Source organism: Leptinotarsa decemlineata, unplaced genomic scaffold (genome assembly GCF_025532065.1).
Source record: "Leptinotarsa decemlineata unplaced genomic scaffold, Ldec_3_MD MMD2_P_RNA_scaffold_12, whole genome shotgun sequence".
NCBI lineage: Eukaryota > Metazoa > Arthropoda > Insecta > Coleoptera > Chrysomelidae > Leptinotarsa > Leptinotarsa decemlineata.
In genome coordinates, this window is record NW_027412526.1 from 15105265 (window position 1) to 15130457 (window position 25193).

Here is a 25193-nt window from a genome sequence, read left to right on the forward strand (position 1 = left end):
TGAACGATAAAAAGTTATGTTTGCAGATCAAATGAAAATGTGTTTGCCAAGAGTAAGTGAAAGAAAACATGTATAATAGACGAAGAAACGAAAATAAATTTGCTTATTTTGAATAAAATCATGAGTATTTCATATGAGATTACATGAAAGCCAGTGGGCCTTGTTTCGGGACTATTCAGAACATGTTGAAAAAACAAGACCTACTCAGTGCCTTCTAGATACATGATAACCAAGAAAGACGAATGAAATTTTGTCGATGGTTTGTGAATGCTAAAAACCCTTATCGCCTGATTTCCTAATACTCATTCTATGGAGCTGCAAATCTTATTTTAGCAATCGAGGCATTTAAAATACATAAATCATCATTGCTGGAGTAATAAGAACTTTATGCGAAATACTCCTTGAAATACAAAAGTAAGTTTCAGCATAAATGTATGGAGCGGTCTTATTGTGTCAAAAATTATTAGACGGTAGTTTACAGGTGAGCGTTATCTGGAGAGGCAATAAGGCAAATGTTTTATTCTGAAACATCGGATAACCGTCATTGAGAATGACAGTGTTTCATTTAACTGAAATACTATATTGTGTAGCAATCCTGTTAATGATACAAACTGAATAGGAAACAGTGTTTTTAGTATAATCCAATGTTCATATAAGAGTAGTTGTTTTGAGATGTTTTTTTTCCAGTTTTTATCTGAAAGTTACTTTTTTGCATGATCTACACTTTTTTATGAAAAGTTTATTTTGAAATGAATTTCTGTCTTTCTTTCTTCGTAAGATTGCCACTTTTTTGTATAAAAAGAAGTAGAATGCCAAAACCTTCCTTTCACATTTTGGAAAACGTTTTTGATACGTTGCGATAACTCAGCTGATCGAGTGAAAGGAATAAGATCAAACTATCGAATGATTTCAGTAAAAACTGTTCTACAAATGAATTAGTCTTTCAATCTCTATTCTGAATTTTCAGTTGTTAGTAACCCCTTCGGAGTTGGTAATGGTATACTTGACACACACAGACAGAAATGCAATAAGGCAATAAAGCTTGTTGTCCATATTGCATTTCCGCAATACTCTTGAGAACATTTTCGGTAATCACTTGAAAGTTATGTATTAGTTTCAATGCCTGACATGACAGCATTTAACCACCAGAAGACGAAGCACTTACGATCCGATACTACATAACACCTTTTAAAGATGTCATAGATCTCATTAGTGGTTGTAGGCTGAACCACGAACACATTGTTGAACTCAAGTGTCCTCGTAGGATAAGCCATAGTATGAATAAATAAGCATAAATATAAGTATAAATAATCATGGTCACATATTCACGAAAACGTCATCTTTGCCAGTCGATACAATCTCAGTTATAGTCATTATCCAATCAAATGAGACCAAAAAATAGAAGTGAAGATACTCCCAACTCAAAATTGTTAGAATTATTCAAAACAATATCATAAATGAAATGTAAAAAATCCTCATCGATCTGATACCTGAAAAAAAATTACTCGAGGTCGAAGGTCACAAAAACGGCAATCAGTTTTATCATAAAAATAGTTCAGGAAAAATTGTAGATCAGATAATTATCTATTTTTACAATAATTGAGGATGTTATTGAAACAACGATAAAAATAAAATAAAAACAACAATAAAAATTAATTGGCACTCCGGGGCGACTTCATTGATTCCAGTGGCGCATTTGCTTTTTCAGCTGCAGGAAAACCCGGAAAAACCTGCAGCACAACATCATCTGAAGATCTTGATCTAACAATGTCCTCTCTCTTATAAAACAAAACGTAGGGTGTCTCCAGAGGCTCCAATAAATTCAATGCTTCGCCAGAACACTTCGTGACACGACTATCGTCAAACTTAAACCAGTCCGTTTCTTCTTTGACCAAGGCGTAATAATGACCAAATTCAACGCCAGAACCACAGTGAACAATGACTGCATGAATATTATAATAGTGGTCTGCTAGGTTGAAATGTTCATCTATTTCGAACATTCCAAAGAGTTTCTTGCTTCCGTTAGAGGTTGAGTCTTGTTTGAAATTCATCAGTGTTATTATTAGATTGACTGGAGCCTCAGCTATACTTGTTTCCTTATAACAGTCAGTTAGTTTGGCGCATGTTTGACAATACAGTCGATCATCACCAGTTAAAAATTCCATTTTCAGATGATTTAACAATAAGCTTTGCACGGACTGGTTATTAGTTGTATTAGGAAAAGCTAGATGAAGTTCCAGAAATTCACATAAGTTTTCAGTACTTCTTGAACATTTACCACAAAGTAAACCAGTGAGGATTTTTCCAGCAAAAGATTTACAAACACAAGACGAGATGGGTTGTGAATCATTCAGTCCAGAGCGGCCAGGAGTATTGATTTTGCTATTGTTTTGCTCACGAAGAGTATTCAACAAGAACCCCAAGAATTCGGAACAATCCTCTTGTTGTCCTAACGAGTATCTAGTGGACTTCAAAGACTCCAGGAAATCGGTTGGAGGGAAAGATGATACCTTCTTACGAAACTGCAGCTGCATGAACAGTTTTTTGAGTTTGATGAATAAGTAGGAAACATTCCCGTTCTCGTTCATCATTAAAACTTCGTTTTCGAAATTCTTCGTCATGAACAACACTTGTAAAATGCTATTCATGAAGCAAGTGTTTCCTAAATTATCCAATCCAATTTTTTTCTCTAGATTTTCAGGACAACTATCTACTGATTCGTAAGGAAGAACATGTTTCACAGAATCTCCATAAGAACCATTTCTCAAGCTGCGATCGATTCTTCCAAGTGAAGAAGGGTTTCGTAGAGGGATCGATTCGGCTCTTGCTTCAAGAAGCTCTTCCACTGAAAGGGTACCAGTTCTACGAGGAATGCAACTCATTTTTTGGGGCAAGAATGACCTGAGTCCACTGACCGCACTGAAAAAGAAGAAGGTGGATCAATCACTTGTGAATTAACCTTGATAGGAGACTGATGAATATCCACATATCTCGGCTTGTTTCGAAGAGGTTTCAGTTCCGTACTGAAATTAGGGCAATGCATGATCTCATCAAAATTATGTGAAGGAGGAATAGTTCCAAGTACTGAAGCAGCATTGCCACGTTGAATAATACTAATTATTTCTATCAAAAAAGAGGTAGAACGGTGATCTTTCGTTGCTTGGCCTATTCTCCTTCCGAGTTCATGAACGAATAACAGAGACTCCGGGCCATAAACACCAAAAGTTTCAACCGCTACTGGATGAAACAGATAGTTGTTTCCAAGATTTTGGTATTTTTTCCTTTTCAATTTCCTTCCAGACAGTGCTGCAGTTCCAGCAGACTTGGAACTTTCGGCTAGATGGGAAGCCGCGACCGTGTCAACGCAAGTAAAGTCCCATACCACAGGTTTACCGTATTTCCATGGTATGAGAGACATACCATCTGGTCGTTTACCATCATCTCGACTGGTACCTAAGGGTTTCAGAATTGCAGGAACATCCGCTGACAACATAGCTCGTTTCAATATGTCGGTCACTTGGTGATGTCGAGATGTACACCCTGCACTTCTCCTGCAACTCAAACCATGTGTACCTTTCTCATCAACTATACTACCGCAAACACAAGTATGAGAAACACAAATAGATGAACCCATCCTAAGTCCTACTGCTATTCTGAAAGATTCATCGTCTAATAGTGTTCCAAGAGATGCAACAGGTAAAGCATTCAGCCAAGCACCCGATTCCTTGATCATTGCTGCTTTCAGACGAGCCTTATCGTATACACTTGTAGATTCCAGAAGTTTATCAGTTATAATGTTCAGGAGAGGTCGGTCCCATACACTTTGTATTTTCTGTTTATCTGTAGGAGGAGCAATATTAATTGCAGCATGCCAAAGTGATTCACCTTCAGAATAAAAAACGTCTTTGATATTGATAAATATGGAAGGAAGGATGGAATCGATAAGATCGGAAACACTATTGACTGATGACAGAAACGCTGGTAAAGCTAAGAAAGAAGCCGAACGTAGCCTTAAGCTGCCAAGGTTTACAGGAAGAGTTGCTTGGAGCCATGAATCAGTATTGAAATGATTGTAACATATTCCGTCGGGTGGAGGAGTAAATTATCAAATTGGTCAAGCTCTAACTGACTTGACCAAGTGGGGGAACATCTGAGGGCGTACATGAGTTTTGGAATCGCCAAACAATTTTTCAAAAGAAAAAATGCAACGTGTTTTGGAAGTTCATTCAATCTGGTGGTCAGCAATTTGAGTGATTCCCGTTTTTCTCGAAGATGTTCTGAAAGTGAATCTTTAGAGAGAGGAGCACCCAGAAGACTCCATTTAGACTTTTCCAAAATTCTTATGCCAGGAGCCAATTTCAAAATGGATTCGGAAATATTATTCGGAGTTGAAAGAGTAATCAACTCGCATTTTTCAAAATTTAGTTCAAGTCCAAGATGTTTTGAATAATTATTCAAATTATATCAAATTATATCAAATTATATCAATTATTCAATCATTGATTATAATCAATGATTTTTTCTAAATCCTTTGAAACACTGTTTTCATCGCCAGCGATTGAGCCATCGTCCAAATACCAACAATTAAATTCGGATGATAAGCTTCTAGTGAGTTCGTTGATGGTCAGACAAAAAAGAGCAGGTCCTAAGGGATCACCTTGTTGAACACCTCTCTCAGACAGAATCAGATGTTCACCAAAACTCAAATAGGAAGCTGATTTATAACACTGACTTAAGAAGGGATATAATCCTGGAAACGAATCTTTAACCTTACGAAGCATGATGTTTCTATCAATCATGTTGAAGGCATTTTTGAAGTCTATTTTCAGGAAAATTTTTGAATCGGGATTTGGATGAAGATTGATATATCTACGAGCAGCATGAGCAACAGCTTCACATCCACCTGCAGTACCGAAACCAAACTGTAGTGGACGTAACATCGATCCTAGTTCGTCTTCAATCCTCATACAACCAAGTTCAGCTACCAATCGACGATAAAAGGTACCGACGGCAATCGGTCTTACTCCTCCATCCTTTTTCCGAAGAGCACACAGTGAAGCGCCAAAAAGTATAGGACAAATTTCTGGAGAAACCCTACCAGTAAAAATGAAGTTACATAATTTTGTAACAGAAGAAAGAAGTTTCTGTCCTGAATTTCCAGAGCTGTGACTAATGAGGTCTTGCGTATGACTAGGGCGGAAAGAATCCAAACCACCAGCAGAACCAGAACGAAAAGATTTAATTGCCTCCGATACTTCATGTTCTGAAAATTGGAGCACCGGAAACTCTGAAAAATCGTGTGGTAGTTGCGAATACAGAGAATGTGTGGAGGAATCTGATCAAGGGTGTTTTGATCGCAGAACTGAAAGTGTGGATTCATCGTATTCGGCCAACGTATCACTTGAGCTCAAGATTCTGATAGCTGACCTAATGTCACCATCAGCTATTTTACTCAAAACAAGCTTAGAAAAGTTTTGGTTATATTTCCTTTCATCGATTTGAGATGGAATGACATTGGTCTTGGAATTAAGAAGTTTAATGTTTTTCTTTATAAGAGATGCGAGAGAAGATCTACGGGAGTCCTTGGCATGTGGGATGGAGAACAAAGTATAAGGGAAAGTTAACAAGTTTTCCCAGCTTGTTGCAGAGTTTGTATGTAAACATTCTTCTATAATTTCGCAAAGAGCAGAGGCAGAGCAATTTCTTGCAGATTTGGGAATCCTTTTTATAATGTGACTGGATCGTTTCAATGAGGACAATTTTTCATGAAACGTAGTATTGAATGACGCATCTTTATTAGAATGAGGCAACAGAACACAATCGACAGCTTGTGTGAAAGCTGATTCATTCAAAGAGGATTTTGTATTAGAAATTTTATGAACTCTACCGTTATGAATTTTGAGACCTTTCGTTGTTTTAAAGGATTTTTCACAAATTTCACAGAATTTGTTATCATGAGAAAGGCCATCGTTAGCAGTCATTGAAATGAATGATATACAACTACGGTTTAAAATGAGCAATATATGTGTTTTATATATAAAAGATATATTTTAAGAATACTTAGCTTTTAGTTGAACTGGTCCACTTCAATTGAATGATTTTTTCACTTCCTGAATTTGACGAACTTATTTCAAAATATGACAGTTGTCAGAAAATTTCTTCAAATGCGAATATTTTCCTTATTTCGATGAAAACTGGCCGAACTGCAAATTCTGTGGGTCTCTCTTATTGTTATGAATTGTGAATTATTTCGGCAGTGAAAAAAAAACCAATTTTTTCCACGGTGAAAAACACTTTTTCACGATGAAAGTTTTTTATTTCTGACCGGGATATTATAAGCTTATATCGTCATAGTTACGCTATCAATAAAGAGGGTCATAACTCCCTTGGGACATTATAGATTTTATAATTCCCTCTACCTTTCACAAGTAAAAATAAATAGAAATGAAAACTGAACCATATTTTATTTATTCACGTCATTACAAATAATAAATGTACAATTTTGAAATGTTCCCTGAAAATTACTTCCGCCACTGGAAACAATTTCTTCTTTTGTATGGCTGGAGCTTCTGTTCTTGATAACATCTTTAGGAGATAAAACAGCAGACTTTTTCGGCTTATAACTCTTACTCTTCCGTTTCAAAAAAGCCTGTAGTTCATTGAACTTGGTGATATCTCGTTTCTCATGTACAGTCACCATCGATTTTAGCATTGACCATTTAGTCCATAAAGAATTCGGACTATACGTTTCTGGCTGAAACGAATAAACACAATTACTACCAAATCTACCGAAAAACATAGAAAATTCCTTACCAGTTCTTGAAAATATGCCAGAAATACAGTTTCAGTGACATCTTTTGGCATAACATTTTTCCGTGTCAGCCAGTCCAGATATATCTTGTATTCTGTTTGGTATACGGCTTCACTTTTCGATGGAATTAATGATTCTCTTGCTTGTTCAGCTTTTTTCAAAATATCCTCCATTATATTTGGGGTAGAAAACACGTTTTCACCGCAAACACAGCTTGATAACAAAGTTCTGTTTATAAACAAGTAACATAGCAACAACCTAGCAACAAGAAAACTCTATTATAATCAACGGTACCTGATTCAAATATACCGGGAAGGTAATGAATTTAGACTTTAATTTATGACATTAAAAATAAAATAAATAAAATGAAAATGAATTGGTACATTTTTTCGTTTCAAAAATGAACAAAATTTTATTGAAATCGGTCAGAAATAAAATTATCTATGTACCACGGGAATTAATGAGCCTTAATAACTTTGCCATCGGTAATTAAGGCTCTCCTAATTCCCTTGATACATAAATAACTATTGTTGACATATATGACATTATCTATAAAAAATGTCCGAATACTTTTTTTCTAAGAGCCACCGTTTCTAAGATATAACGATTCAAAAAGTTAGAAGAGTTGTAATCGTTATAATATATACACGTTTCCACGCCAAATTCAGTTGGTGTGCTGAAGTTTTTGAAAAGAGTATTTCAACTCCACAAGAAGTTATGACATGCACACGTTTCCACGCCACCTTTGAGGTAGTGTACTTGTCGTTTTTTTTATGTGGTTTCCCTGGTAGGCCTATTCAACGGATCTGTGGTGATTTTATTCAATTTGAAAGAATCTAATAAAAACTCTACTGAACTATACTCAACTAGTATAGTTCATCTCTTGGTGACGCAAGTTCAGTTAGTCAAACGCCTGTCGTCGAGAAGAGTGTGAAAGTGTTTTTGTTGTAAGATTTCTTTATTCAATGAAAGACTCAAAAGTTCCGAGATTCTTTGTATTTCCCATATATGATCCAACTTGATCAAAACTAATTCTTCCAATATTACTTACAGAGCCTCAAATTACTTCTGTCGGATAAGTGAAAGGTCTGTGCGAAAAGAAAAGGAATTCCGTGAATTACTGTTTACCAAACGTAGTGGTGGTACATTATCATTGTGCCGCATTATAGTGTGCAGTGGAATTGAAAAGGCTAATTTTACATGGTTTGTTGAACAAATGGATTCATTTTTCTGATGTCAGTTCTCAATGAAATTTACTTACTGCATTATTGTATTTTTCCACTTCATTACACATCAGCAATTTGAATAGAAAATATAGAAATTATGATCAAATTTCAGTAAGTTTTATTTAAATGAAATTCTTCTTTATGTATATATGGTTACAGTAAAATCATTTACTGTAATCATATATGTAATATGTATTATTTTTTCAGATAGTTGAAAATTTTTATTTCCTGATCTAATTTCTAATCGATGAAGAAATGATCACTTCATTGAAGTAATGTTTTTTTTAATGTTTTAATGTTTCTGGATACAGAAATTACAAAGGCTCATTCATTCAACATACAATGTTTTACCCAGAAGTAAAATTTCATTACATTACAATTATGTAAAACTCAATGTAAATATTGCATGAGTCATGTAGTATTATAGATAAACGCTATTGATATTGTTCAAACAGACAATGTCATTCAAATATTCATCAGTTGTTGAAACTCATTTTCAATAAAATAGGTTTCTCAATTGATGGGACAGTCGATTACATGTTGCTATAATGTATTCGCATTTTGTTTTATTTGGATAATTTTGAATTTTGGAATGTCTTGGAATGTCTCGGATCTAGTATCACCGCCAAATATTTAACCTCCTCTGGAAATTGTATCTTTTCGCCCCGAAGTCTTTGAGATTCTAGTATCTCCATATTCCAGTAAACATAATTTGCATTTTCTCAAATAACAATTTCTTATCCTTATAAAATATTACATACAATGTACGCCAAAATTCCCGAAATAGTGGAATGTTACGGTTATCGTCAAAGAGATTTTTTACGATTTTGTTATGTATTACAGTAAGGAACAATGAATAAAAATCTTCAGTAGTACTGAAAATCTTTATTTTTAACGAGACTTGTATTTTCTATTTCCAAACACAATACAAACACTGATAAGTGTTTCAGTATTACAAATGTAGGAGACCAGTTCATGAAGATATCAAAAAATATTATCACATCACCGTTGTAAAATATAAGAACTTATTTTTTTTTGACAATCAAAAGCACGAATATACCAAATTTGAAAATTTGGTATTCAACAGACAACTTTAAAATATGAAGGTGACTTGACAATCTCAAGAAATGTGTGCCTAAAGTTAGCTGAAAAAGTTTTTTCATGATTTATACAGTACAAAACGAAGAACGCGCGAAACAAACTGACAATGTAACTAATCCTCAATTACTATAGAGAATAATTTCACATTTTCTAAATGCCGTTAATCCAAAACAAGAAAAGGCCATTTGCAATTCCCCACTAACACATTTCCATTCAGATATCGAATATGTTATGTTGTGTTTTTTCACAATTGATTATATGCAGCGGCACAAGTGGGTCAAACAGAGAATTTGCTTGATCCTGAATTTCACACAATGGTACATCTTTATTACGATTTTCACGTCAGATTACATTGTGTAAGATTGAAGAGTATGATTATAAAAATAAAGAGCTTTTTTCTTACCTACTCTGAATTAACACCTCTGAAGTGTGAACTAATGACGAGGATATTTCTTGAAGTACACATTACACTTTTTGAGTGTTTTATCTTCAATTCTCAAGTAAATTTTTGTCTAGAGGAATGTTTCGAAAGAGTTTTTGCAACTGCATCTTCATACTTGAACAATGAAACTTATATGCATCTACAAACTTGAGAATAGAGTTCATGTAACGTATTAGTTATACAAGTACATTTTGAATGACGGACGAAGGATCAGAAAAATCGTGAAAAATAAATTCATCCTCAAAGCGCTACACATTTTTCTCCTATATCATAAAAGTTCATACTTGCCAAAATATGATGGTATATGTCCATATATTATAGATAGAAAACACGGAACTGCATTATTTTCAAATTGAAATCAATAAAACATGTACATGGTCACAAACAGACCTAATTTATAATATCATCATCAACTTTCGTTTCAACTATATCTGTTTGTTAATATGTACATATTTTATATGTTTCAACAAAGAAATAACGCAGTTTGGTATTGGTGTTTGTTATGTGTTTTATAGATTTCAACTTGGAAATGACGTAGTTCATTAAATATAATTCATTATTATCAGCTTTTGTCTAAACTATCTCTGTTTGTGATCATGTACATATTATTGAAAATAAGACAGTTTGGTAAACGTAATAATTGATGTCATCATTTAATTTTGTCTAAACCTACACGTGCTTGAGTACATATTTTATTGTTTTTAACTTGAAAAAAATGCAGTTGGGAAGATGAAGTTTATGTCATCATCAACTTTTGTCTAAACTATCTCCGTTTGTGATCATTTACATATATAAGAAATAACGCAGTTATTATTGATCAAACAGGAACAAATTTTACCAAAATAATAAAAAAACCATATGAATAGTTTTTAATTAGAAAGCCAATGTTGGCATTTACAAACCATCTATGATGTTATCATATTCGAAAGACAAATGTTACAACCCAATCTTTCAGAATAATTGCTCAATGACCAGAATCATCTGTTTGATTTGTTTTCCATTGGTGAAATTAGTGAAGTTGATAATAGGACCTAAATAGTATTCGACTCACCTACACTATAGGTTCATGGATTGAGACCTATCAGAAAACAATTATTCCCCTGGCTAATACCACGAAAGGCGTTGGATTATATCCAGCAGGTATCAGTGCAGAAATCTTCACATAAGTATTGAAAATTGTCATCCACTTCAGCTTGGTTGGAGGAATGATACTCTGAAAGAAATTCGATTTTCAATTATAGAATATCATCAACTTTAGGTTTTCCTCTTTACTAAAATAATATTTTTTGGTTTTCTAAAAATACATTGCTTAATGAAATTTCTCTCATTAAATTATGATGGAAGCAATATCTTGGTATTGCACTATTAATGTGTTGAAGAGGTAGAATTGGTACCTTCAACGTAGATTAAATCCAAAACAAGCACTGCAACACTTTCCGACGCGCGTTTCACCAACTAAGTTGACGTTATCTCCTGAAGACGAGAATAGTATTGGCAGTTATGGTTTTTCGAAATAGTGCTTGTTTTGGATCAGAAAGGTGCTTCATTATCAATTTTCACTTTAAAACTGAAGTTCACTATTTTTTTATTTAGTATTTTCCATATTAAGTACAAAAAATTCCCAAAAACTAGTTTATTAGTTAAGGATCTATTATAGTTATTAACGTTACAAGGTCGATATGTAGCAAATAACGGATGAGGTCGAATATAAGAATAGACTCCGTTATTTGGTCGGCCGTGTGTCGTTCAAGACTTTTCGTAATCTCACTGAAAGACTACATTTTGTTTCCGAGGAAAGAACAAACAACGTACCTCGTTTTTTTATAGAAAAATTCCAACATCATGTTGTTATGAAACAGCTTAAAACTATCACAACAATGTCATAAACAACGTCAGTTTTTTGTGTTGACGAGTCCGCTTTAACAACAACCATGGATGAAATTGAAGAAATTGAGTAACAAAATCAGATTTCTATAGAAATATTGAAAGAATCATGTGCGAGTGTTGATTTACTGCCAAAAATAACTCAAAAGCGATATTAAAAAGGAATATATGAACATTTTGAAGAGTGGCGTAAAAAAATGTGAATAATGTGAAAGAATGAAAATGTATTGTAACAAATTAAAGAGTTTACTGTCTTGAACAAATTTATTTCCAACAATATTTTACTATCACAAACTAACTTATTTACAACACGTAGCAACTAACACTTAATTTATCTCCACTATTTGAATTCCGTGTTTAACCGCTCGATTCACTTTCTGAACTGAACTGCCCTGTCGGGACGAGAAGACAAACTTATATATCGGTAACGATCGTTCTAGAATACTTTAGTCGTTTCGGTACTCTACTAGAGTTTAATTGGCAGTTGCTGACTACATTTCTTTTGCGGTGATGTCATGTGTTTGTTGGCTGGCCGACATTTCGGTCAGGTGCGGCTTCAGATTCGTTACATTGCCCCCTTCTCAAAGCCGTTTCTCCCCGAAATGTTATCTTTGGCGTGTGTCGATACCTCCAGGACTCCCCATATCTGCACTGTGAAGTGCGATAGAAGTAACACTCCACAGTCTTCATGCTCGGTCGTGGAAGATGGTTACTGCACACCAAAATCTTGATGCCGCTGGATCTGGAGATCGTTTCCAACATGCTTCTCATAATTCTCCAATCCAGCATGTCGAGCCCAGAGGCTATTTTCGGTATAGCCAAGTTCACGAGATTCTGGTCGAGCATCGTGTCCCTCAGTCTGGTTAAACTCCTCCAGACATCTTCATAGGACCGTTTGTCTCGAGAATGCTTTTTGGTCACCAAGTAGAAAATGTTTCTCTGACCCTTCTTCAACTGTAGCACTCCTCCGACTTCAGGATTCTTTTCTCGTAATGTTTGGAGCTGACCGAATTTCTTATTGAATACCACAGCGATACCCTGGGACATTTGGAGATCCTCTGCTACGCAGTAAGCTAGTGCGTAATCAACTGAAACCTTGAAAAGGTCTCGTGGCTCTTCTTGAGTTACCCCATGTAGTATAAAGACATGAACTTCTGGAACGTCATTTCATCCTCTGGTGGTCTGAAGGCGCGAACTTGGTCGTGATTTCCAGCATAAGGAGCCAATCTATTGAAATGGACGACCCTAGGCTTTCCTTATGGTGGCTTATGGATTCGGTAGACGGGGTCATTTATCTTCTTTATGATTTTGTACGGACCTTCCCACGAGTTCCGCAACTTCGGTGATAAACCACGGCGTCGCTTAGGATTGTAAGCCAAACTAGGTCACCGGTTTCGAATCCTCCAGCATTCGCCTTGATGTCATAGGCCTCCTTCATCTTATCGCTGACACTCCGACTATTCAGACGGACTCGTTCATGGATTTCGTTCATTTCTGTCGAAGCTTGCTGACATAGTCTTCCCCGTAGTGTCTTGTTCTGGTAGTGGCCCAAATTTCAGATCGCAAGGAAGCCACAGCTCCCGGCCCATTATAATACTGGCACGGTTTAGCCGGCTGACTCGTGCACTGCCGAACGATAGGCCAACAGGAACAACTGGAGGTACTGCTTCCAGTCTCTTTGATGGTCAGAGACTACCTTGGACAAGTGGCGGTTTATGGTCTTATTCATTCATTCCACCATTCCATCGGACTGTGGATGTAAGGCTGTGGTTCTGGCCTTTTGAATATTCAACAGTTCACATATTTCTTGGAACAGGTTGGACTAGAAATTTCTGCCCTGGTCCGAATGCAGCTCTATTGGGACACAGAATTGACATATCCATTCCTTCACCAGAACGTCAGTGACGGTAAAGGCTTTCTGGTTGGGCAGGGCATAGGCTTCTGCCCACTTACTGAAGTGGTCCATGGCTACCAGGATGTATTTGTTCCCATGGTCGGACTCTGGGGAACGGGCTGGCGATGTCGATGGCGATTCTCTCAAAGGGAGTACCCACGTTATACAGGCGCATTGGAGCTTTCGGTCGTATCCGAGGTCCGTTACTGGTATCATATTCAGCTTACTTGCTGCACCAGTCCTTGACGTCGGCTTGACAGTTAACCCAGTAAAACCGTTGTCTTACTTTCCGGAGGGTTTTCTTTATTTCCAGTGACATCATCATGAATTTCTTTGAGCACCTCCCGTCTTGGGTACCACTTCTGGCGCCTTTCTTCTCCACCATTTTCAGACTCCAACACCCGCTTCAGAACCTCGTTTTCTAAGATAAGGGAGTTCCATTGGGCCCAGTAGGACTCAATCGCTGGCGAATAACTTGCTACCTCCTGCCACGATGGTCTTTAATTACTTTTCTTCCATCCGATGACTAAACCAAGATCTGGGTCTTCCTCTTCGTCTTTCTTGATCTTATTGTCTTCCCAGTTGTTGTCTACAGCTGTAGTTCTACAAATATCTGCTTCCTTCTCTTCTACTCGTCGGCAATGTGAGCAGTTATCGGGGCATGGTCTCCGTGACAGGGCATCTGCGTTTTTATGGCTAGTCCCAGCTCGATGTTCTATTTCGAAGTCAATTTCTTGAAGTCTCTCAATCCAGCGCGATACTTGGCCCTCGGGATTTTTTAACTGCAGAAGCCATTGGAGAGCTGCATGGTCCGTTCTCAACAGAAATCTTCTTCCATACACGTATTTGTAGAAATGCTCTACACCTTTGACGACGACCAACACCTCTCACTTGATGACACAATAATTGCGCTCTGGTTCACTGAGCATTTTGCTGAAGTAGCCAACGCAATAAATGCGTTTTTTACGGGGGCTTGCTGATTTGGTGTTGATTCTTTGAATCCTGGATATTTGCTACGCTCATGCCCAATTTTCCCACAGTTCCAGCATCTTCTTTGTTTTCTCTAAGGCAACACTTCTTTCAGTACCTTTCTAATGGTGGCCTCAATATCGGCAGGCATCTGTTCATCTTTCTCGATAGTTCGAACTTTGCTATGGCTCTTGCAGGATTGTTTTGCAGCGTCAAACTCCAGAGCATTTGCCAATGCATCCACGAGATGTTTGGGAAGAGCTAGTGTCAAGGCCTGCCTCGTTTCTTGGTTGCGAAGACCGTCCAAGAATGCCTGAAATGCTAACCGCTCCATTACATTTTCCGCTATAGCAGGATATGCCAGGTGAACCAATCGAGTAATGTCGGCTTCAAATTCCTGTAGAGATTCTCCTGATTTCTGTCAGCGGTTCTTCAGCTGTGAATGATAAACGTGCTCTAGGTGGGCATGTCCATACCGTAGCTCAAGATGTTTTATAAGTTGGTCATAGTCTTCCTGTTCTTGGGCCGTGAGGGTTTGCAAAATATTCTCCACGCAAAGCCAGTGTTAATGCTACCGCGTTATCTCCTGCAGTCCATCCATTCGCTCTGGCCGCAGCTTGGAATTGGTGGTAATTTGCCCAAGGAGTTTTTCCGTCGAACTAGGGCGGCTTCATGGAGAGCTTCCCTGGTTCAGAACTGACTTTGAAATATTTCAGTTCCAGAATTGAGTTTCCGGTAACAGTTTCTGCGGTGTGGCAGAATTTACGATTTGGTTTTGCAACTTGCTAATTGCTAATTTCTGCCTGAACTCTGCCTTTGATTTCCTCTATTTCCATGTTCATTTCCTTCATGATTTTGTCTATCTCTGTCTCGATGGTTTCTATCCTTTCTTCGAGTAGACTCGCCATACCACAAAGTTCTTTCTTCAAGCCTTCTGCATTTTCTAGAAGTTCTTCAAGCTATTGGAATTCTCTAGAAATTTATCTTCCAAAGTTTTCGAATATTCCAGAAGCTTGTCTTCCAAACTCTATGAATTTTCCAGAAGCTTCTCCTCCAGTCACTTGTAATTTTCCAGAAGCTTCTCCTCCAGACTTACCGAATTTTGTTGAAGTTCATCTTTCAGCGATTTGGTATTCTTATCGAGTTTGCTCATTATTGAACTCAAGTCACCCCCAGAAACTTCGAATAAATATGTTTCAGGATCTTCTCCTGATTCCGTCAAGTTGTCCCACAGTCTCTTCTGGAGTACTGATTTTTTTCCAGAACAATCTAGCTCCCTCTCCTCCAATTCTTGCTTCAATTCGGCGACTTTCAAGTCCACTAGGCGCACTTTCCTCGAACACATTTTGTCTCTTATTGACTATTTTCCACAAACCTGTATATGTCCACTTATTTTAATCGAGTCCGAAACACTTATTTACTTTCACATGTCTATTTTTCGCGAGAACGGTCTATCAGTTTATGTTTCCATAAGCCGGTACTGTCCATTTCGCGAAACACACACGCAGACAGACTGGTGATTAGTCTGTCTGCGCGAACAACATTATGACAACATTGACATTTCAAGGTTAGTTTTTTAAATCGTACACCATTCTAGGTAGTATTTTTGGCGCCTGTAGACGTGACGAACTTGTTAAGCTGACTGTGGATGATTTTGAAAGCACCAGTAGGTACAAGAGTTTTGGTTACATTGAGGTACACTAAAAACAAAAAGAACAGGGTATTCGGAACCCCCAAAGAAGGACTTCATTTTGATGTCTATGGTTTATACCAAAAATGCGTAGATTTGCGACCTTCAAATTTGGAAAATCGGCGATTCTTCATTGGTTACATGAATGGTGAATGTGTACAACAAGTGGACATTCATACTTTGGAGCTATTTAAAAAAAAATGCAGAATTATTAAAATTGGGAAATCCTCAGGGCACTGGTTTCGCCGATCCTCGGCTACTATAATTGTAGAAAATGGTGGCGATCTACTATCGGTAAAAGAACTTCGAAGTTGAAACTCTTCTGCTGTGGCGGAGTCGTTTATTGAAAATTCAGTTTCGCAGAGAATGAAAATAACGGGACAACTATTTCATAGCAATGAGGCCATACCGATAACAATTTCAAATAGGTACTATAGATGGTAAATCTCTCATCGGTGGAATATAAATATATAAATTTCAAATAATAGCATTTGTCAAATTACTTTTCAAGTTTATGAATAGTGAGTATTATTATAAGTATTGTTATTGTAAGCAGAATAAGTTTTGAAAAAAATGTGTCAACAGTGATTTCTCAACGGCCGCCGGCCGTTGAATAATCTTAACGGACGGAGGCTGTTAACATTAACTTTTCAATTGTTATCTGAATACCGCTAAATCAAAATAACAGTATGGGCTTCAAAAACAATAAAGAGTCATTTCTAAATTTGTAATGTATCGTTTCGAACACTACTGATCACACTATTAACTAGTTTATTATTTGTTTCAGGTAAATATTCTTCTCATCATACTGCGCTCTTGAAACAGCACAATCACCCTATTTGGTATCGTATCGTAAGTGAAACTGAAAATTGATAGTTTTAATTCAGGAGTATAGAATTAGAGTCATGTTATAATATTCTCAAATACGAGTATACTCACTGACAAAAAAAGGTACCCACCGATGTATGTTTATCTGATTTTAGTAATTTTTGATACATATGTTGACTGTTTTTCACTGAGTGAACTATTAGAATTTCAGTTCTATTGACTAACTGATAAAACAGTTTCCATTCTGTGTTGACGAGCGATGACTCATATAAAAACATATATAGGTGTTTACCTTTTAAGTTTCGGTCAGTAACAGCCGTACATATTTATAAACAAATAAATGTAACCGTAACATCAATTTACTTGTACAAATTACTTTGTTATTTTTACTTGAATCGCGATAAATTAACACAAGAAGTGGTGATATTCATAGAACACGCTATTGAAAAATTATTTTCAATAATAAAGGCCGTACCACATTTATTATAAAAATACCAACTTGCTTCAGAAGTTTTAGTTTTCATTAAGTTTACTAATACAAGAGAGTTTGATGTATGTAATTTTAAACCGCCTACTGCTCTTATACCATTGAGAAATTTCTAAATTTCCCATTCAACAAGTCAAACGAATGACCGGACATGTATATCAAAATTAGTTATTCTTATTCCTTGTACTTTATGTATTTTCATTAAAGTCATATGTAAATGTATGCGTCAGTTTGTATATACCTATTTTTTTTTACTCGTCCAGTCTGTTGTATGTAGCAAAATGGACTCAATTCAATTTTGAATTTGAATTATTATATAAATCCACGTTTGTGAAATTACCGATATGGCAATATTCATATGGTCACAAATTATTATGTAGAAAGCTCTAATTGTTTTCTATCTTATTTCACACGTGTAATATATTATTTCATTATTCACACTGTGCTTCCTAAGAACTGGAAAAACTTCGTATGAAAGCCGTTTTAAAAATGTAAGATGAAAATTTTTGAAGCTCTGAATGTGGTTAACAAATGTTATAGGTTCAGACTTATTCTGAGAAAGGAAAAATGAAATTGTAAAATAATTGAAGTAATCGAAATTGAGTTGATGGGCTGATTTAACAATTTTTTTTATTTCATTATTTGAAAGTTGATATTTCAAATAGAACATCTGCAAAAAATCTGAATTTTCACTCTTTATCTTCCCCCTCAAATTAATAGTTGAATGTGGTCAAGCTTGACCTCACATCAATCGACTCTCGGCGACAAGGGGGTGCTGGCGACGCGAAAAATGAACGTTTATGTGATTCGAACAGTTCGTAATCGCTGACAACAAACACAAAATGATGTTACGAAGTCACGCGTTTTGCGTTTGAACGATAAGTAGACTAGACTTTAACACAAAAAAGAACCCCATCAACCACTTAATGTAATTTGCGCAAGTTATGAATTTGTTTGATATCTCATAATGTTGGATTATGGAACCAGCATATTCCACAAATATTGAAATCAACGATACCAAGGAAAAGATAATGATAATAATAGTGATACACTGAAAAATGAGATATTCTGAGTGGGACCGAAACTGTTTACAATTATAGATTATACCTATTATATAATGTATACAACATCTTATATGTATATTCATGTAGACTATCGAATATATACTTATAAATGCGGAAGTCACTCATTTAACACTCATTCATCTCTGTTTTTCCATACTGGTTAGTCCTAGGAAACTAAAATTTGGTATATAGGTGCTTCTTAGGTCTTAGATGAGCACTAAGAAAGGATTTTAAAATATTCCAACTGAAGGGTCAGCCGCAGGGAAAGAGACGCGTTCATAGAATAATGTTACCTTTTCATCACTGTTTCTCCGCACCGCTATACAGGGTGTTTTAAATTCGATCCTCACCATTGGGATCTCGAAAACTATGAGAGATACGCATCAATTCTTGGGAAAAATTAATACCATGCGAATAAGTAGAAATTCATTCGTATATTTCAAATGTAAATGTTACATTTCAGAATCCTATCATCCTAAATGGTCTTAATAGATTCAAAATATGTGGTGAAACGAACACAATAAAAATAATTTGATGCTGAAATTATTGAAAATGAATTGAAAGGGGTATATTTTTAAGAAATAATAATTTTTGGGAAAGAAAAGTTTTGGATTTTATCTTCTCCATCTTCATAGATATCACTTTCAGGCACCAACTGAAAGAAAAAGCCTTTTCGAAACAATTACTTCCATATGAACATTGGATTACACATAAACACGTTTTTCAATTCAGTTTGTACTCCAAAAAACATTCTTCGTGGAATTTGATCATATATCGTACATAGGAACACTACACAATGTACTCGTAGTATATGAAAAAGATGAAATTTCACTTACATGGAACACTGTCATTTCAAAAATAGTCGGGTCCAAATATCCGATTGAGTTAGGTAAAACAAAAGAAATTTTTTAAAAATCAGACAATTGATTGAAATAAATAAATGAATCATTTTTTAGATTATTTTTGATTTAAATAACTCAATCGAGTATTTTGGTTCGGAAATTTTTAGTATTTCCAATAATTTCACCATTTGCATTCAATTTGTTCTTTTATAGTCCCAACTGTTATAGTCCCAATTGTAACAATCACTAAGGAACATTCTCAACTACTATCAAACGATCGTTTTCCATGTGTGTTAAGAGTGAATTAGAAAACTTTATGTTCTTCTAGTGTTATCTATAGATAAAACAACAGGATAAGGTTAATTTGAAGGTGGTTGACAATATTTCATGATGAATTTCATTAGTTCGGACTTCCATTGTCTAATATCATCTAAATAATTTGAAATCCCTGAAAGAATCAATAAAATTAAAAAAAGATTAGCTGAAAATAACAATTATATTGAGCAAAGAAAACCTTGTAATGAAATTATAATAAAATAAAATACAAGCAACAATTGAAAATTTAACAGAAAATTGAACAACCCAAAGACGATTGAAGATACTAACAATCGAAACGTCGTAAAGTAACTTGGCTTGAAATCTCTCGATTTTTATTTCTTTTTTATTGTTCGATTTCCAATTGTTGCTTGAATTTTATTTCATTGTAATTTCATTTCAGGGTTTTTTGCTTAATATAATTGTTATTTTCAGCTATTCATCTTCATTTTATTGATTCTTTCACGGATTTCAAATTATTTCATATCATGTTAGACAATGACAGTCTGAACTAATGAAATTCAACAGGATAGGCTTTCACAAAAACAATAGAGGGGTACTAGTTACTTGAACTATCTGGGAATTGAATTGGAAGAGTATTTAAAAAATACAAAATCACAAGAATAATAAACTATGGTCTCAACATGATTTTTGTCCTCTTAATTCCACCGGTGATGTTTATCAATGGTTGTAAGAAATTTGGTAGTAAAGAGTTATAATATACCGATCCACCATTGCCCCCATTCCCCGACCTTACATCTCTAATTTTTTTTATATGCAGGGTGTAACTAAATGAGTGTAAAACATTTGAGGAGGTGATTCCTCATCAAAAAAAAGATAGGATCTTTCATATAAAGAAATTTCATTGGAGCATCCCTTGTTAATATACAGCCCCTTAAAAGGGGTACATAAAATTTGTATAACAATTTTTTTCACAAGCACCAAAGAAGTTACAATATTAAAATTAACCTGACGTGTTGTACTACCAAAAAGACACTTAGCCAGAAATTTATTTGGTTTACCCCATGGTTGTGAGGGGTGGAAAACGCAACCAAAATGTATTTCCAATGTAACTTTTTGTCTTATTGTTTACCATTTAAAAATTTATTTCCGATAGCCTGTTTCATTCTAAACAAAAAATGTCTCTTGGGTTTTTTGCCCAAAATAAACCAGTTCGCAGCAAAAAATTATTTTACGAACAACTACAGAGATACATCGTCATAAATGCGAAAATACCAAACTAATCTATCTTGTAGGTCGCTATTAGCGATAGTGACAATTAAATTGGTATGACGCTGTCAGTTTGTGAATTTTCGAAATTGAATTAATACTAATTGTGTGTTGTTGTTCTGTTCTCAATTTGTTATTTTAATAATTCACTCGTTATTAAAATGGCATACACAAATGAGGAAATGGCTGATATGCATTACGTTTACAGTCTGTCGCAGGGGAATGGGTTAAAAGCTTCTAGAAGATATGCTGAAATGTATCCTCAAAGGCAGCATCCTTCACATAGAATATTTGCTCGACTTCATCAACGATTACGAGAATATGGTTAATTCGACAGAAAAACGCAGGATTGTGGTCGCCATCGAGAAGTACGAACACCACAGCTTGAGGAAGCAGTACTTAATTTGATTGAAAAACAGCCTACTACTAGTACTAGAAAGATTGCTTTCCAGCTAAATGTTGATAATATGACGGTATTTCGAATTTGAAAGGAACAACTCTTATACCCTTACCATCTGCAACGAGTACAGGCACTGTTACCGCGAGACTTTCCGAACCGTCTTGAATTTTGCATTTGGATGCTGGAAATGATTAGAAGTAATTGTGACTTTATGAATACGATAGGATTCACAGACGAATGTAGTTTTTCTCGGGACAAGATTATTAATTTTCATAATTACCACATATGGGCTGATGAAAACCCTCACGCTATTGTCGAAACTAACCATCAAGAACAGTTTTCTCTTAACGTGTGGCTCGGAGTTATTGGGGATGATTCAATTGGGCCTCATTTTCTACCTCCTCGATTAAATGGTGAGGCATACGTTCAATTTTTAAGAGAAGTGCATCCAGTACTGCTCAATCCTCTCGATTTCTCTATTTGGGGCCATTTACAGCATTTGGTTTATCGTACTCCTGTTCGCGATGTAGAGGACTCAAGAATCCGCATCATCGATGCGTGCAGGGTAATCAGAGAGACTCCAGGAATATTTGAGCGAATACGTGGCTCAATGCGCCGACGTCTAGACGCATGCGTAATGTCTGAAGGTAGACATATTGAACATTCACTATGATTTTTACATATTGTGTGTTTTGTTATTAATAAATTAGTTTTGTTTATTACCCTTTAATCGTTTAATGCAGGTACTAACTACAAAATTACAATAAATCCAGTTCGCATTTATGACGATGTATCTCTGTAGTTGTTCGTAAAATAATTTTTTGCTGCGAACTAGTTTATTTTGGGCAAAAAACCCAAGAGACATTTTTTGTTAAGAATGAAACAAGCTATCGGAAATACATTTTCAAATGGTAAATAAATAATAAGACAAAAAGTTACATTGGAAATAAATTTTAGGGGTTGCGTTTTCCACCCCTCACAACCATGGGGTAAACAAAATAAATCACTGGCTAAGTTTCTTTTTGGTAGTACAAAACGTTAGGTCAATTTCAATATTTTAACTTTTTCAGTGCTTGTGAAACAAATTGTTATACAAATTTTATGTACCCCCTTTAAGGAGCTGTATCTTAACAAGGGATGCTCCAATGAAGTTCCTTTATATGAAAAATCCTATCTTTTTTTCAGTGAGGAATCACCTCCTTAAATGTTTTACACTTATTCAGGTACATTCAATTGAGAAGATTGAGCAACTTCAAGCTTCCATTAGATTTCATTGCAGAAAGTTGTCATTTACTTCGAGTAAATTCCATTAGTAAACAATTAGGCAATTAGGCGCTTCGATAATTTATTCCATCAGTTGTGTAAATTGGTTTTGTATTTGTTCAAATGCCTTTGTGTCTATGGTTTTCAGTTTCAGTATGTTTTGCTGAGATATGTTCTACTGAAGTAACTTCATAATAATTTGAAATACAAATTTTATATTTCAGTCCAGTTTCTTCATGAATATCCTCATGTAGAGTATTTACTTTCTTTACGGAAGTAATTCAATGTTTTAGACAGAAGAAATTTAGTAGGTGGCCGTGATTTCTGGTAGAACATAAATGTCAATTCTAAACAACTTTTTGAAATTACATTTTGTTAATTTTTTTGAAGTGAATGTGCTGTTTGAAAAATCTGTCAAAATGACTAATTTCAATTCTTACAAGCAAAATATAAATATGGTTACTTCAGATATAAAAGTGATGAAAAGGCGTATTCAAGCGAATTTGACCCACTATAAAAAACTTGATGAATTCGTTACAAAACAATGTGAATTTACCGGAACAGTTGAATGACACTGATACTATATATAAATGATCATTTCACCAACCACATTCCTAATTTTGTTCCTGATGAGGACATCATTATATATTATAAAAATAATCTAAAGAATTCTTTATTTTCCTCTTTGAATTTTGAACTTTTCAATGATATTCAAATATTGAATATAATAAAAGATTTGAAAGGTATAGCAACAGGTACAGATGTCAGTAATTTTCAAATGTTACAACATGACGTTGCATTTTTACTGCCCCACATTACACATCTTATCATTGTCTGAGTAATCCTGTTTTTCCAAAAGCGTGAAAACAAAGCTCATGTTTCACCTTCACCCAAAAATTCAAATTTTGTCAGCTCAAATGATATCAGTTTAATTAGTATACTTCCCACTTCATCAAAAATTCTGTAGCAAATTATTGAAAACCAAATTTGAAAATACTGAAAAACGATGTCATTCAAAATATTTCATCTGATTTTAGGACAGGTCATGGCTGTATTTCGGCTCTACTAAACAATACTGATGACATAATGGATGCTTCTGATAAAGGATAAAAATCTGTTGATATTATTAGATCATTCTAAGGCCTTCAATCCACAGATTATTACAAGCCATTTTTAAGTTAGTAGGGATCAGCAGATGAGCTTCCAAACTGTTATCTCGTTATTTGATCGATAGAGATGTGTGATAAAAAAATTTCAGGATTTTCAAAAATCGATGACGGTGTACCACTGGGGTCAGTTTTGGAATCCCTACTTTCCAGTGTATATGTTGCTATTTCACTAAGTCCTTCTTTTAGAGTAGGATGATACACAACTATATTTGTAGTTCCATCATGGAGAATACTCACAAGCTATTAGGGCTTTCAATTTGGACCTGTATAATAATCTGCAATTCTATTAAATTTTTCTTTCAGTGAATTTTGCATTATTTTGTCGATGATACACAATTATATTTGTCGTTCAATCCTGAAGAATATTCTCAGGCTATTAGTGCTTTGAATTTGGACCTGTATAATATTTAGCAATTTTATATGAACCATCGTCTAAAACTAAATTCAAATCAAACTGTTGCATTAATTTTTGGTGGAAAGAATGCAAGAAATTAATTCATTGAAAACAACTTAAATAGCATTCACATCGGAGGGCTTCCTATAACACATTTTAATAAAGTCAAGAATTTTGTGGATAGACCAAGAATTTCCTATCATATTAGCACATGTTTGCTACTGTAATATCAAATTGATTTATCAAAACTGACATATTTTGAAATAAAGAATCAAAAATACTATGTAATTCTCTAGTGTTATTAAGAATGAATTATTGCGATGTTCTATATAATCCTTATATAAAATCCATCGAAATCAAACGAATTCAAACACTCCAAAATAGTTACTTGAGGTAAATCTATGGTATTATAAAATTCGGTGAGATTTCATTCAGTTTGAAAACTCACGACTGACTTAATATGACCGATCGAAAGTTCCTTCATTCTACTTTACTTTTTTACAAAATTTTTAAATAACAAGCCCTTCACTACTTGTATAATAGTTAACCAGTTAACCGGTTAACCGTTAACCAGCTGTCGCCCCCCTACGAACGACAACCCTCAGAAGTCGAAACTTTGCGTGCAAGCTGAGGATTAACGAGGTCTCACCTTTCAATGTATCGCTTCGATGTATACAAAATTTACTTACTTCCCCACTGATTCATTCAGAATTTTGCAGATTATTCTCTTATCGCATCGCCAAATTCATGAATAAAATACCGATGGAGTTGAAAGAACTATCCCTATCGGCTCTTCGTACACATATCGTATCATCAGTTTTTCAGATATTATATAGAGTATGATCAAATTTTTTTGCTGATAATTGAAATGATATGATTTGAGAATTGGTAATTTAGCATAAACAATGTTATATTTCTTGAAAAAAGCATTATTTATTTTATTAACTTCAATCATGAAAGTTATTCACTAGTCATTCTCCAATCTGATCTGAAATTAATTGATTTAGTATTATATCATTTGACACGAAAATGTATTTCAAAGTTATTGTTTTTTTGTGTTAGTTTTGTCCAGATATTTAGTAGTCTGTATTTAAACCATACTGAATCTTGCCAATTTGAATGAATTATTATTATTATTATTCACCATATTGAGTAATAGCTCTTGCTTGTCTTATAAGTTATGT

The 25193-nt window shown here is 35.0% G+C and overlaps 2 protein-coding genes across 3 annotated transcripts in view; one reads left to right on the forward strand and one right to left on the reverse strand.

The window, feature by feature from the left end:
* Positions 1–25193, forward strand: part of centrocortin (cerebellar degeneration-related protein 2-like) — a 420172-nt gene that overhangs the window by 272871 nt on the left and 122108 nt on the right. The window lies entirely within an intron of this gene.
* Positions 1564–7125, reverse strand: LOC141482110 (ubiquitin carboxyl-terminal hydrolase 12-like). The gene is made up of 2 exons (XM_074174724.1): positions 6814–7125; positions 1564–6754 (listed from the first exon to the last, which is right to left on the reverse strand). Exon 2 carries the CDS (start codon positions 2880–2882, stop codon positions 1653–1655), a length of 1230 nt encoding a protein of 409 aa, XP_074030825.1. The 5' UTR covers positions 2883–6754; positions 6814–7125; the 3' UTR covers positions 1564–1652.